The sequence below is a fragment of the Oreochromis aureus genome, linkage group 17, assembly GCF_013358895.1.
Source record: "Oreochromis aureus strain Israel breed Guangdong linkage group 17, ZZ_aureus, whole genome shotgun sequence".
NCBI lineage: Eukaryota > Metazoa > Chordata > Actinopteri > Cichliformes > Cichlidae > Oreochromis > Oreochromis aureus.
In genome coordinates, this window is record NC_052958.1 from 26,368,515 (window position 1) to 26,383,211 (window position 14,697).

A 14,697-nucleotide genomic window follows, 5' to 3' on the forward strand; every position below is an offset into this window, starting at 1 on the left:
GCAAAATGAAAATTATCAGTAGTTTTGTGCAGGATAAACAGGTTAGCTTGAGATACTGCGGTGAATTCACAGAAAAGCACTGGTTACAGTGCTACCTGTGATACTGTTTTAGTAGCACAAGGTTCAGTTACCCTTTGTACAAAAGTAGCTGTTTTTCAAGTAGCTACTTTTAACTTTATTACTTTGAGTGCATTTCAGAGATTGCACCACTTCATTTTTACTTGAGTAAAAAAAGTTGATTCAGTACTTAAAATTTTACCATAGTATTTTTATCACAAGTATCTGTACGCAAGTAAAGAATGTCTGTACTTTTGCTTCCTCTGGAATCAACACAGCAAACTAAAATAAAATGAAAACAAACAAAACATAGTAAATAAATCACAATATATACAGACCCAGACGGTCTTCTGCAAACTGTAGCTGAAAAATGTGCAGGGTGCTAAGATCATTAAGAAAACTTTAATATTTTTATCACAATGAATTCTCTTAATATCAGTAGAATAAAATCCAGCAAATAGTCCTGGATGTATAAGTCAGATTGAGGAATATCTACCTCTGGTTCGGTTTCTTCATCCTCTGGAATCTTACAGGCCTCTTCATAGGATGGGTAGAAGTCCGACCATCCTTTCTCAGTGCAGTTCCTATAGATGTAACCTAACACACACACACAAATAAATAAATAGATGAAACTCAGCGGTTTATGCCAAGGCAAATACCACCAAAGTGTGGTATTTCAAATGATCCTGTTATTTGTAGACAGAAGTCTCATTCATCCCTTTTAAATAGGTTCCTTTCTTACTTTTTCAGTCATTCACATGTCAGTCCTAAGTGGCCTAACAAATGAAAAATATTCCTCTGAAATGACTTTGAGTTTAACATTTTAGTTTTGCTCATTGTTATATTTTCTGCATAGTCTGTTCTTTATTTACATATTCTAGCTATAGTTTATATTTTTTTTGTTTTCCGTGATGTTATATCCAGATTATGTTTTCTTTTTGAAGTTTAATTTATCATTTATTCCCCCAAGGTTTGTTTCCCTGCCCTTCTGTGTTCTCTGTTTCAAGTCTGCATTCCTGTGTCCAGTATGGAGGACCAAAAGGGCCACATGCATTAAAATAAAGAATTTTGTGCTTCAATAATGAATTGTGCAATAAAATATGCATTAGAAAATTTATTTACGAATTCATTTTTATTCTTTTATTTATTTAAACAATTGTCCATGTGAACAAAAAGAAAAAAAGGTTATTCTGCCAGGTGTTATTCTTGAGAGTTTAACAGCAAAACTCAAACAGTGGATTCACTTTAGATTCATAAACTGGAAAAAAATTCCAATATAGCTGGATGAGGGTGTTCTTTGACTCAAGACTTTTGCACAGTGCAGTTGTGCAAATTACCAGCAACTAACCCCCCAACCCCCTTTCTTCCATTTGCCAACCAAAAAACAAATGGAAAAAAGTGTAAATGGACTGGAATCAGGGTTATATTCCTTGCTGTGTGCATCGGCACGTGCATTTTAAAAACTGGGACACAGATGCACAATAAGAAAACATTCATCCATCACTCTTATACACCAGCACCTCCCTATAAACACATGAATGCACATGAGCACAAATATTCTGAGAGTTTATCAGAAGAGATACTGCACCACAGCTCTTAAGATTCAATGGGCCACTCCATCTTCCTGTTAATAATGTGAAAATGCACCTCCTATGAAGCAGGCACGTGAGAACCACTTGTAAATGCTGATAACATTACCACAGATACAGTACATAACTACTGCTTCTACTAAAAATTACACCTTCACCATTTTAAATTTTGTTTGTCTGTCTTCCATTTCAGTTGATGAACCACTTCTTATTTTCTTTCTAAAATTTCTAACTAACAGCATATGCAACTAGTTTTGCAACTTTTCATTAACTGAAATTTAAAATTTCCATATATTTAAACAGCTGTGCGTTTCCCAGCTAAAGCAGAATTACAAATTCCATATAGAAAGCACCTACCTAACTAGTCAGAAGATTCAAACTCAGGATCTTCTTGCTGTAACGTGAGGTGAGGTGAGAGCGCTAACCATTGCACCACTGTCCTGCCATTTAACAAGCTTTTATTGATTCAGCAGTTTACGCAATATAATTCCACCCAGCAGAACACCATACCACAAACGTTACGGGTTATGATATGGGCACTTACATTTCTAGAGCTGTGAACAGCAGGCTGCTGAATTAGATATATATGTATTTGAGGCTGATTCCCTGGTCACTTGCCAAAGTAAATTAGTTGAAAATCATGCCATTCCAGGAACTGTTCAATTGATCAATGTTTCTCTACCGACAACAAAAGTCAGCTATTCAGGATTCATATATAACATGCTATGTCATACGCTGATCCGTGTGAGAAACTGCCTATTATGCTTGCAGTCATTTTGGAGGAGCATCAGCCTTTTCTGTAGCACCTTCAGTCTTTTGGGATGCTGTGGATCAAGTCACATATTTATGTTTTGTTTTTTTTCTTTGTAACCATGTGTACACATGAATATAACTTAAATGGTATGTGACTTCTTTTCACAAGTGTAAATGCTACTGGATCAAAGTGTGACGAATTATCGGACAATCTCAAACCTTCCTTTTATCGAAAGAGTAGTTGTAAAACAGCTAACTGATCATTTACAGAAAAGTGGTTGATTTGAAGAGCTTTAGTCAGGTTTCAGAGCTCATCACATCACAGAAAAAGCATTAGTGAAGGTTACAAATGATATTATGGCCCCAACACTGGAGCCATCTGTGTGATTGTCCTGCTAGACCTCAGTGTTGTGTTCAATACTGTTGACCGTAACACGTTAATACAGCGCTTAGATCAGGCCATAGGAATTACAGGTACAATATCACTCCAATAGAGCACTTTGTCCTCAGACTGCAGGCTTACTTGTGGTTACTAGGATATTTTAAAGCAGAACAGAGCCATCAGCTTTCACCTCTTCTGTGGAACCAGCTCCCAGTTTGGATTACTTTCAACATTACTTCCACTTCCAACCCTAACTGTATGCTTCTGATAAGCATATAGTTAGGGTTGGAAGTGGCCCTAAAGTGACCCTAAATCCTTCCTTGATTACATTGCAATGGGCCTAGGCTACTTTGGCTACTTTGTTTACATTTTACACAGGATTTAAACATAAAAATTTTGAAATTGGGATTGTATTTTGATGTTTGTGTTATTTTAGGGCATTAAAATAGCCCATTCCATAAGTATGCAAAGTGAGTAACATTTTAGTTGATCTCTTTAAACTGTCACTTGCTGGGCCAGGCAAGTCAAAATCCTGAATAAATCCAAAGTATTATTTGGAGTCATAATTTCTACTTTATCCAGTCAATGAATGACACAAATAATATTAGTCATTCCCTCATACACTTCATACACTAATACAATAGCTAATTTTAACATTAAGTTAAGGTTAACATTATTAACTGCCTGTGAATCCAAGGTTACAACAAAAACATGAGATTAGAAACATTTTTTTATTAGATAACTGTAAGTATTAATGGAGATGAGGCAGGTGAAGGCTGCAAATGCTGGATTTGAATTAGCTGAATTCAAAGCAATGTTCTCCCACCATTGCCTGGAGTTAGAATAGTGGAGCTCAGTCACAGTGACCCTTATGGAATAAATGATGCACACAAGGTCACCAGGTATATGGTGCAAGTTTGTGTTTGTGAGAGGAGGATACAAAGTTGACACTTAAAAAAAAAATCTGTTTCACTATTTGAAAATGCCTGTCCGACGCTTAAGCACAAGCGAGGAGAGTGTGGGTTTGAGTCGTGGGTGGATTTAGCGTTATCCAGCTGTATTAGCCTCAGTATAAAGTGGCATGTAGAGCCTGCAGGCCTGCAGCCGCAGCAAATGGCAGGATGTGAATGGAGGTTGAAGGCCAAGGCTCCAGGGAGGGCATTAGAGCTCACAATGCTATTCCTATCGAGGAGCGCCAACTCATTCCTGAAGGAAGGCTTATACAGTGAACTCTTTGATTTTCCAATTCATTATATTCTCCCACTGAAAAGCCTGGATCACCTGCACAGTTACAGAGCTGGACTTATCGGTACTGCCTGTGGAGGAGGAAATCCAGTGGGGTCCGAGAACCCACTAACACTGAGTTATGAGGTCATCAGCAGCTACCTCCGCCTCCTGATCCCTCCATGCAAAGTATACGCTTAACTTTCACTCACAAGCTCCTCTGCATTTTTTTCTTTTTTTTCATTTAAGCAGTGTTTTATTCAACACTGGAAATTAAGTCAAGTTAATCTTTTCTACACACAGCCTCTCACTTACTATGCATGTTCTCTGCTGCAACTACTTATTCTGTTTAGCAACAATTTAGCAACACAGCTGACACAACAAAAGGGCAGGCACTCAGTCACCAGTGATCTTAGAGCTATTTGATCAGTTCATATGAAAGTTTCATATCCTTTAGTACATTCAATAAAGCCACAACTTAACTTTTATAGTATGGATACTTTTCAAGTACAACATAATGAAGGTTTCCTAGCATTTCTGAAATCGCGTGGCTTAAATACAGAATTTAATTCAATTCATAAAATGTGAAACAACAGTCGACTCAAGGTGTTCTATATTGTAGGTAAAGACGCCACAACAACAGAGAGAAAGCCCCAACAATCAGACGACCTCGTGTGAGCAAGCACTTGGTAACAGTAAAAAAAGGAAATATCTCCTTTTAATAGGAAGAAACCTTCAGCAGAACCAGGCTCAGGGAGGGGGGAATCTGCCATGACCACTTGGTGGGTGAGGGGAGTGAGACAACACACACTGGAGAGAGCCAGAGAATGATTAATAATGATTAAATTCCAAGTGGTGTATAAACACAGAGAGGGAAGAAGACACACTCAGTACATCATTGGAAATCCCCAGTTGTTTAGGCCAGTTGAAGTGTAACTACGGGGGGTTCAGGGTCACTATATTTTAACTAGAGATGGACCGATCCGATATTAGGTATCGGTATCGGTCCGATACTGACGTAAATTACTGGATCGGATATCGGCGAGAAATAAAAAATGTAATCCGATCCATTAAATATCAAAAAAGCACCTCTCAAAACTTGCGACACGGCGTAACTCGGCTCATAACCGTAGCAGGTCGGAGCAGTATGCCTCACGTGATAGAGCGGCTGTGTGTATTTGTAGCCTCACTAGCAAACCAGCATTTCATCTCCGAGGAAGTTATCCCAGAGAGAAGTAAAGCACGTGTGTAAGTTCATCTCTGAATGTTTGTAAAGCGTACCTGCGTTAAGCTTAACAACCGATATATGGAGCGACTGCCTCTTGCTCTCTCCCTCTCCTGCCGCTACTTCATGAAACTCCTTAACGATCAGCTGATCGGCTTTTCTGTCGCGAGTCCGTCTCTCTTGTTTGTTTTTGGCCCACTTTGCACCACAAGGAGGAAAACAGCAGCTGAACAACAGCAGCGAGTTTAACCTTGATAAGCTGTTGTTAGAATTTATTTAATATTACTTTCTACACCAGGATCGTTTTCTACGTAGCTGACGGCTGGTAACTGTGCAGGGGCGGATCTAGCAAAGTTTAGCCAGGGGGGCCGATAGGGCATTAAAAGGGAAAAGGGGGCACAAAGACATACTTTTCTTTCTTATTCTCATTTAAAATGTCTAGCTTGTAATAAATAATTATCTGAATCTTACACCCAAAGTTTTAATCTGATGTAAAATGTATAGAAGTCCATTACTGTATATAGTAACTGTTAAATGTCTAATATACCCCAGTAAGCTATAGTACTTTTTCCTTTGGGAAGATACCATCTGTGAATTCTGCAATTCTGTAGTAGAAAGATGTTGAATCTATTTAATTATTCTTGAAAAATAATTTATTTCTGTGCCTTTTTTTTCCACACTGCATCAAATTAAAGTTGATTATGTCGATTAAGCATCATGAAATGGAGGGTGGGCGGTGGTTCCCTATTTTTTTTGCTGGGAGTTTGCAACCCTATTAGTTAGGTTGCTTAATATTTCTGCTAAGTACTCTTTAAAATACCAGAATAGGGAGGATGGAGTAGGTTTAAGTTTATTGGATTGATCAGTATTGCTGAACTATGAAATATTTTGGGTGCAGTGTATTTTTTACATACAGGTATAACAGAATAGCTTTAGTGTTGTTGTTTATTTAAACTTGAGTATGAACTTATACAAAATGCAGCAAGATATTAAAAAAACAGTTTTATTGATTAAAAAACACATTATATCGGATTAATATCGGTATCGGCAGATATCCAAATTTATAATATCGGTATCGGTATCGGACATAAAAAAGTGGTATCGTGCCATCTCTAATTTTAACCCTAATCCCTTAAATGTCTGTCCCCTAAATCCAAACTGGGAGCTGGTTCCACACAAGACAGTAAATTCTTCTGCTAAAAAAGAAAAAGAGACAAAACAGGTAAAATAACAAAAATGTAATTCAAATGTAGTTGACCTTGGCTGTAAGATCTCTTCCCTTTGCACTTCTGTACCAATTTTACAGCAATGCAGAGAACCTTCTGGGAGTGCATTAGAAAAGTTGTTATCTAATGTGCACTGTTTTCAAAGTAAACTGCAAGTTTAGACATTGTTACGATCCATGATCATCTCCCGTGTTTGTTTCCATGGCTCCTGCCATAAGAGTGGGTGTGGGTGTCTGCAGGTTTCCCTCCTCCCTCCTAGGTGTGCGTGTGGGTGTGCTGTTGAGACAGGTGGAGACTGGAGAAGTTCCAGGGATTATCGGATGGCCTCTTAACCTCTAACTCACCTCACCCCTCCCTTTTCTCCTCTGCAACCAGCAAAGAGCCAGCTGTTTACTAGTAGCTTTGAGTCTGTGTTGCTCACGTGTTCTTGGGAGTGGCAGAAGTAGGGAGTCACACCTATGTTGTGTCGAGGTCTAGGCAACCCCAAGGCCAGGGTTGTTAAAGACATTTAGTGACGACATTACATTTTGTTTCAGTGGCTTATTTTTACATCTCATGTCTAAATACTGATATCTTCTTTGTCATTGTTTATCTTTCAGATATCCAGAAATGCATGTTTTTTTTTCATTCTTAGTTGTGTCTGTATCTATCTGTCAGTGATTTGTTGTTATGAGAGACTGAAGAGAGTCTATTATGTTTTCTTTAAACCAGCCAGCTGGATGAGTCAGGGTTCTGGAAAAGGTGAGGGTCGTGTAAACAGTCAGGACAGCATTACTTTCTACAGTGTGCAGTCTAGAAAAATGTAGTTTTTGTAAACCACTCAGTGAAAACATAACATTGGTCCTCAGAGATCTCTAAATATACCACAGTCACTTGCTGAGCTCTGAACTGAAAATGGACAAATGCAAAATTATGGTATTTAGGTTCAAATCTTCCTTTTAGTGGCGTCTAAAAAGAAGAAGAAAAATCATTCTTTTGTTGAGTTCGCTCGCTCACACACACACACACACACACACTCACACACACACACACACACACACACACACACACACACACACACACACACACACACAGACAACATCAAGGAAGAAAACACAGTACAGGCAGAAGCAGGAGGATAAAGATCGCCATGACTGTTGGCAGCATTATTAATCACTTTGCTGTCCTGCCTCAACCAACGCTGATGTGAGTAGTTCTGCTGCAGGCCAAAATATAAAGTACAAATGTGATTCCTTGCAGTTTATATCAAGTTAGGATCCCTAACATAAGAAAATTGTTTTTAGATCATTGAAAAACATTGCACAAGCATCCCCAAAATGTCCAATTTTGGCACAGTAGCAATTATTTAAATTAACTACTTAAAACAAAGAAAACTAATCATTTAATTTGTGGTGAAAGGGACTTACCTTGGTTATTAGGCAAAAGCTGCCAGATGCCAGAGGCACATGAGATATTGACCACCTGTCCCACCTCAGCATGATACCAGCACTGAAGGTTGTCCCAAACTGTTGGACAGCCTAACAAGGAAAGACAGTAATTACCAAACATTATAGAGTTTCAGTTAGCAGCACTAATACTTTCACAGCACAGGTGAGAACAGAAACATTGAATATGGTCAGACCATCATGAAAACATCAAACAATTGCAATGTGATTGAAGTGCAGATTTTTAGCATCAATTCCAAAACTTTGCATTAAAATCTTAGGAATTACAGGTTACAGATTAGGAATGACAGATTTTCGAGCTGTGTTCAAGTGCTCAAAAATGATTAGACGATTGATTAATAAGCAGTTTCATGGGCAGGGAAGACCTGTTCTATGAGCAGACATAAGCAGATATAACATATAAAGTGTATTCAGATTGTTGAATTTTTATTTCACTTTAATTTTAAATATGAGTTCAAAAGAGATGCCTGTGCAAGTGAGAGGAGTTATCATTAGATTAAAAAAACATGAACCATAAATCCATGAAAGAGAAAACATTTGAATTGGCCAACTCAAAAACTGATGCATTCTTAAAAAGAATAAATGCCAACAGCACCAAAAAAGTGCATGATGATAGATTTATTTACATAGTTAAGAAAAAGCCTACAAGTCATACAGTTGCATTCACAATTGGAAGTGATTCACTTGATCTTCATTAGTTTGAAACTGAAAGCTGGCTGTTTGTTGACTTTCCGGGCCCTGGTTGCCTAGGTAGCCCTTGGCAAAAACGTATTTACTACCAAGTAATATCTCAATCCTTGCTGTCATTGGTAATCGCTTAAGCTGTTTGCCAGGAAGTTGAGAAAAGTTTATCACCAATTTGTGTCACCTATAGCTGCCAAATGTCGTTCACTATCCATAGTCTCTGGTCACCACATCACTGCAAATCATTCCCAGTATGGTCAAAAGGTAAATCAAGAATGTTCTTGAGGAGGCAGGTGTTTCACTTTCAAAGTGTAAAATCAAGAGATACCTTCCTGAATGTAAAAACAGAGGTTTGCAACAAGGTGCAAATTCCCTAAAGCAAAAGAACAGGATACTCTTCAATGGCAATGTCAGTCATCCTTCAGCCTGGTACAGCATGCTTTTATTAAAAGTAGTTATTATATATAAAATTGAATGCAGAGAGACCCACAAACAAGCCACAACTTAAGGGAAAATAAAGGTTTGATAGACATCTCAAGGGAGGAAATGCAGCATTTAGTAATATCCATGTGTTCATGTACTCATTCACTGCATTTGGATTTTTATCCAATTATTAGAAACTCCCCAACTAGGCACGGTGGTTAGCACTGTTGCCGCACAGCAAGAAGGTCCTGAGTTCAATTCCACCATCAGGCCGGGGTCTTTCTGTGTGGAGTTTGCATGTTCTCCCCGTGTTTGCGTGGGTTCCCTCCGGGTACTCCGGCTTCCTCCCACCGTCCAAAGACATGCAGCTTGTGGGGATAGGTTAATTGGATAATCGAAATTGTCACTAGGTGTGAATGTGCGAGTGAATGTGAGTGTGAATGGTTGACTGTCCCTGTGTGTTGGCCCTGCGACAGACTGGCGACCTGTCCAGGGTGTACCCCGCCTCTCGCCCTGTGACAGCTGGGATAGGCTCCAGCGCCCCCCGCGACCCTGAAAAGGATAAGCGGAAGCGAATGGATGGATGGATATTAGAAACTATTTTATCTTTTAATATGATATTTCAAATCATGTGTGTTTATCCAATAATTTTGAGCCTCTGAAAATGTATATGTATAAACATGTACAAAAAGCCTGTAATTATTAAACCCATCCATCCATTCGTTCTCTTCTGCTTATCTAAGTTGGGACGCCTTTATGATTTCACTTTACACATATTATTCATTTTTTTTTAAACATGAGTAATATCCAGTGACTGTGGTAACAGCACACTCTAAAAGAGTGTTACAGTTAAGGTGAAGGTTTTGTTTTTCAGGGGATCTTAAAAAGTAATGTGATACTTACCGGGTCTTAAAATGAGATAAATACAATCTCAGCTGAACTGTAAAGCATGATACATTACACTGTGTCATTATTTATTTAGCAGAAGACAACACAACGTGCAGAACCAGTGTGTGGAAACACAAAGCACACCGTTATTGCTCCAAGAGGAGTTAGGAGTGTAAGTAAGCAAGTGTGATCACCTTTATAAAAGTAGGCATTTTAGCCATTTGCTAATGTGGCTTCAACTCAAACTCTACAGGTCTCAGTTAGTATGTTAACTATTAAAGTTCATGAGAGCACAATTAGAAAAAGATAAATCAAGTATGGCCTGTTGGTAAGACAAGACCAAAGTGGACATGTTTGACTGTAATGCAGAGAGCCATATTTGGTGAAAACCAAACACAGCATATCTGCACAAACATTTAATAGAAACTGGCAAGCATGTTGGTTGAGGAGATGTAATTTTGGGTTTGTTTTGCGGCCACAGGACCTAGACACATTTAAGTCATCAAGCATGAACTCCTCTGTATGAAAATGATTCTAGAATGGAGTGTGAGGTTGTCTACCCGGCAGCTAAAACATGCTTTGAATTTACAGTTTGTTTTTTTCATTTTGATATACTTTGTTAATATAATTAACCTGAAATCACACAAAAACCATAAAAGTGGGAAAAAGTTAGATTTTTTTTACTTTGACAAACCAACCAACATGTTTAACAAATCATTTTCAAAACTGGAAATGCAAATATATATTGTAAATGTTTTAAACTTATGCACAAATTTTGAACACAACAAAGTTACATGCATCTATTTATATAACAATGCAGCCAATGTCTCAGCTGTTTTTTGTACAATTATTTAAAACTCTTTACAGAAACAAACACAACACTATACACTAATTACACACTCCAAACACACTAAATGTCTCACATTTCAAAACTCGCTCTCGCTCTCTCACTTGCTCCAGTCACTCCCCAAATTTTCCCCTTTTCCTAAGTAACCAAATGCCACATGTTGCCATACTCTAAACGTAATGACAATATTCAGGAAAAAGCATTGTGCAAATTATTTATCATAACTCTGGTTTTACTCTTACAATTTAAAAACTGGTATGTAGTTTGAAGTCTACAAGGTGAAATGGAGACTCAGTGAATCGGGCTGCATCTTGCTGTTACATCATCTTAAAAGAGTCATGTGATTTGGACACACCGGTGTGCCTGTCAACTCCAGATAGAACTATGTATAAACAAATGCTCAGTGAAGCAACATTTTGAAGCTGAGTGGGCCAAAATTCCCCTAAAATGATGTAATGGGGTCATAAAGTCATAGAGAAATTACTTCAAGTTACTACTGCTAAAGTTGGGTCTGTAAGCTATTGAATCATGGGGCATACTCAGTTCTTTACAGCACTGCAGAGTCCTGTAAAAAAAAGAAGTATGTAACATGAATGTTCCTATGTGTCATGTTTGTGCCATGCCATACAGTAAAATATTGTATGTCCTGTTGTTACTCCTGTAGCGTAGTTTTAGACGTTCCTTCGTTAGAACATTGGGATTCTGCAGGTACTACAGGATTCAGGGGTGTTATTTTTAACTGGGTTTTCCCCACTATGGGAAAGTGAAAAGGCATTTCATTTGGTGTCGTCCTCAGCCCTCCTCTTTAGCCACACTCTGTCTCTGCTGTTCCCCTCACTTGCCTGATGAGCTCTCCCTGCAGTCTGCATTGCTCCAAGCGAGGGAGGCATGGAGAGGGTGGCAGAGTTTAAAAGAGAGCAGTAATGAGGATTCCGTCTCTCCACCACCACGTCTCATACATCAAAGCTCCTTGCTCCTGTGTCAATTAAAAGAGCTATGCACAAAGACACCCCACCACTCATTCATAATAAAACACAGCTCTTGGCTAGTGCTGGAAGATTGGCTGCCAAAGCAGTGATGAAGCAGACATTGGACCCCCGTAATCCCCACCACACCCACCGGCTTCTGCATCATAACTATTGTCCATGAACACACTAACCTAGACTAAGCTGTTTTGAATAAAAACTGCATGATGCTATGTTGTTAATGTAAATTCGTTAATGACCTTGCAAATAATGAACTGCCACAAAGAGACTAAGGACTGGTTGGTACTAATGAATGCAGTGCTTTTATTCAACTTTGGTGTGTGTAACTGCACTCCATAGGCAAGATGGAACCCTTCATATGTGCCAATAAAAACATTACAGGATGACGCAATAGATGAATGGCAGGTTCTTCTTATTCGGTATTATTAGTTGCGATTTGTGTTCTATTAACAGAAAGTATCCATAGCAGAAAGACCTTTGTTTTTTCATGCTGTCAGTAATTACTTCCACCAGAGACCCCATAATTCTAGTAGGATCAATGGTCTGTGTGACAGATTGTTATGTAAAGAGCATCATTATGCTCACCATGCATGAACATCTTACTGATGCACACCTTTGCACATTTCAGCATAATAGGCCCTATGGCAACAAGGCAAACAAAGTCTCTGGTTTCTAGGTTTGTGTCACAGGTTTTTTTTCATTGTCAAACAATGTGATTTTTCTCCATCATAATAATGCATTCATACCAGGCTGACATAATAAATAAAACAAAACAAAACAAGAAAGCATCCTAAGATATGCGCACATGATTAACAAGATTACCCAAAGCCTTAGCGTAATATTTTGTTGCACGTTTGCAGAGATTAGTTAAACAAACACACACATACACACAGTCTGAATTGAATTAATTGAAATTTGCTTTATTATTAGATACGATTTTCTCTATTGGTACAAGAAGATACAGAAAATCTGAAGTAATCAAAAGTATGAAACAGGTTAACCCTAACTTCTTAGAGAGAGAACACGAAGAGGTGAGGCTTATCAAAAATTAACTGGTACAATTTAATTCACACTTGGTATGTTTGAGACCAAGTTTGTGTTGTAAATGGAATGCAGCAAATAGCCCAATTCACCTGCTACAGTAAGTGATACTGTGCAATGCAGTACTTTGGTAAGGTAAAGATTTGGATTTTGTTGCTCTGTTTTCTTAGATATGTGGATTGGAATTTTTGTAAAGCGGAACCCTCCAGGGATAAAGTAAGCTGCAGCGCAAAGCTGATTGCTAGGCTTCACCTTTACTAATTCAAGTCACTCAACTTGACCACTTGACTATGTTTGGGTTGTCTGTGCTTTTTGGAGCATTTCTAAGGAAATTATGTAGTGATTATTAAGGCCTACTGTTTGGCATTGGCCATCCAAGAAGTTGATGGACAATTTTCTAACTTTTCTTTAGTCTGTTACTAATTAGCAGATGTGGAACTGTGTGTTTTGCAGTTTTACAGTTCATAGATACAGCCTACTAACCAAGTTTGCTACAATTAACTGATAAATATGCACTTTAAGCTCTCATGGGCACTTATGGCTCAAAACATAAGGGTAAAAAAGATCAATGAGAATTCAAAAAGCATATACAAGTAAACAGTAACTGTCTGGATTAGCCTGACGAAGGTTTAATCATTTCTGACGACAGCTGAAGGAGAATTACACTAACTTAGTGTCAGTTAAAACATATTTTCTGTATACCCCTTACACTGCCTTTACAATATCTTGAGATTATTCCTATCTGGTTACAACTACCCCCTGCTATCACTGTCCGGTGTTTCATGGTTCAATAAAAAGCATGTACATTGCTGCTGCTGTGACAGTATTACTGATATTACAAAAAAGGGACCTCTGATACATGTACCACAATATCAGCCCTTTATTATCATTGCATTGTGATGAGGGAGAATAAGAGCTGGAAAAAAAACAGAGCATGAGCAAAAACAAGAGACAGAGGACAGATACTCAAACAAAAAGTTCTTGAACAGAAATCTTGAACGCCACATGTGTAGTTTCACTGACAGATTAGTCAATGTTTTATCTTCTTTTAAACTGAGCAGACATTTTTACTCCCCAGACGCATCTAATCTCCCTCCTCCGTCCTACACAGACTTTGAACTGCAGATAAAAAAGCACCTGTTTAGACAAGACAATGTCCTTAGCAGCCAGCATTTTACTGAACAGTTGTCAGCAACAAGTTACTAAAGCCAAGTGACAATGAAGTTAAAATTACATGGATGCGAATTGGTACAGTATTGTTCAAACGTCTTTAGTCACTCTTCATTTCTTCATATTTTGATGGGAACATTTGCAAACATAGATAGAAATACAACATATAAGTCAAAAACTGAGTTTGTACAATTCCAACAAGTTTGAAAGGCGATATTTGTTTTGACCACCTCTATTCTTCAGCACAGCCTGAACCTTCCTTTCTAGTAATTTCTTTAACTAGTCTTTGGGAATCGTTCTCTAGGATTTTGAAGGATATTCTGAAGCTACTCTTTGGATGCTGGCTTTTCTCCCTGTTGCCTTTCCTTACTGGCTTCTACAGCCACCCTTTACTGACACCTTTTCTGATGATGTTGGAATAGAAACTGTTCCCACAAAGTTAGGAGCATGACATTGTCCAAACTGTCTTGGTGTGCTGAAGCATTAAGAGTTCCTTTTACTGGAATAAAGGAGCTGAACTAACTGTGAAAAAACAAGCCTATGACATAATAATAATAATACCCCCTCCACTTTGTACAAACTTTGCACTTAGCACAAAGCAGTCAGGCCAGTACTATTCTCCTGGCAAACACTAAATCAGACTTATTCATTGGATTGCGAGATGAAAAAGTGTAATTGTCAGAAATGGAGACAGAACATGTCTCCATTGCTTTGAAGTCTAGTGGTGACATGCTTTACACCACTGCATCCAATGCTT

The 14,697-nt window shown here is 38.3% G+C and overlaps 1 protein-coding gene across 1 annotated transcript in view; it reads right to left on the bottom strand.

Moving 5' to 3' along the window:
- The window catches only part of LOC116329384 (pituitary adenylate cyclase-activating polypeptide type I receptor-like), a 60,444-nt gene that overhangs the window by 22,125 nt on the left and 23,622 nt on the right, over nt 1–14,697 (bottom strand). The window contains exons 3-4 of the mRNA XM_031751385.2: nt 7,863–7,973; nt 554–654 (exon numbers count right to left, since the gene is read on the bottom strand). Coding sequence (XP_031607245.1) covers nt 554–654; nt 7,863–7,973 — 212 coding nt within the window. The remainder of the gene's footprint in view (nt 1–553; nt 655–7,862; nt 7,974–14,697) is intronic.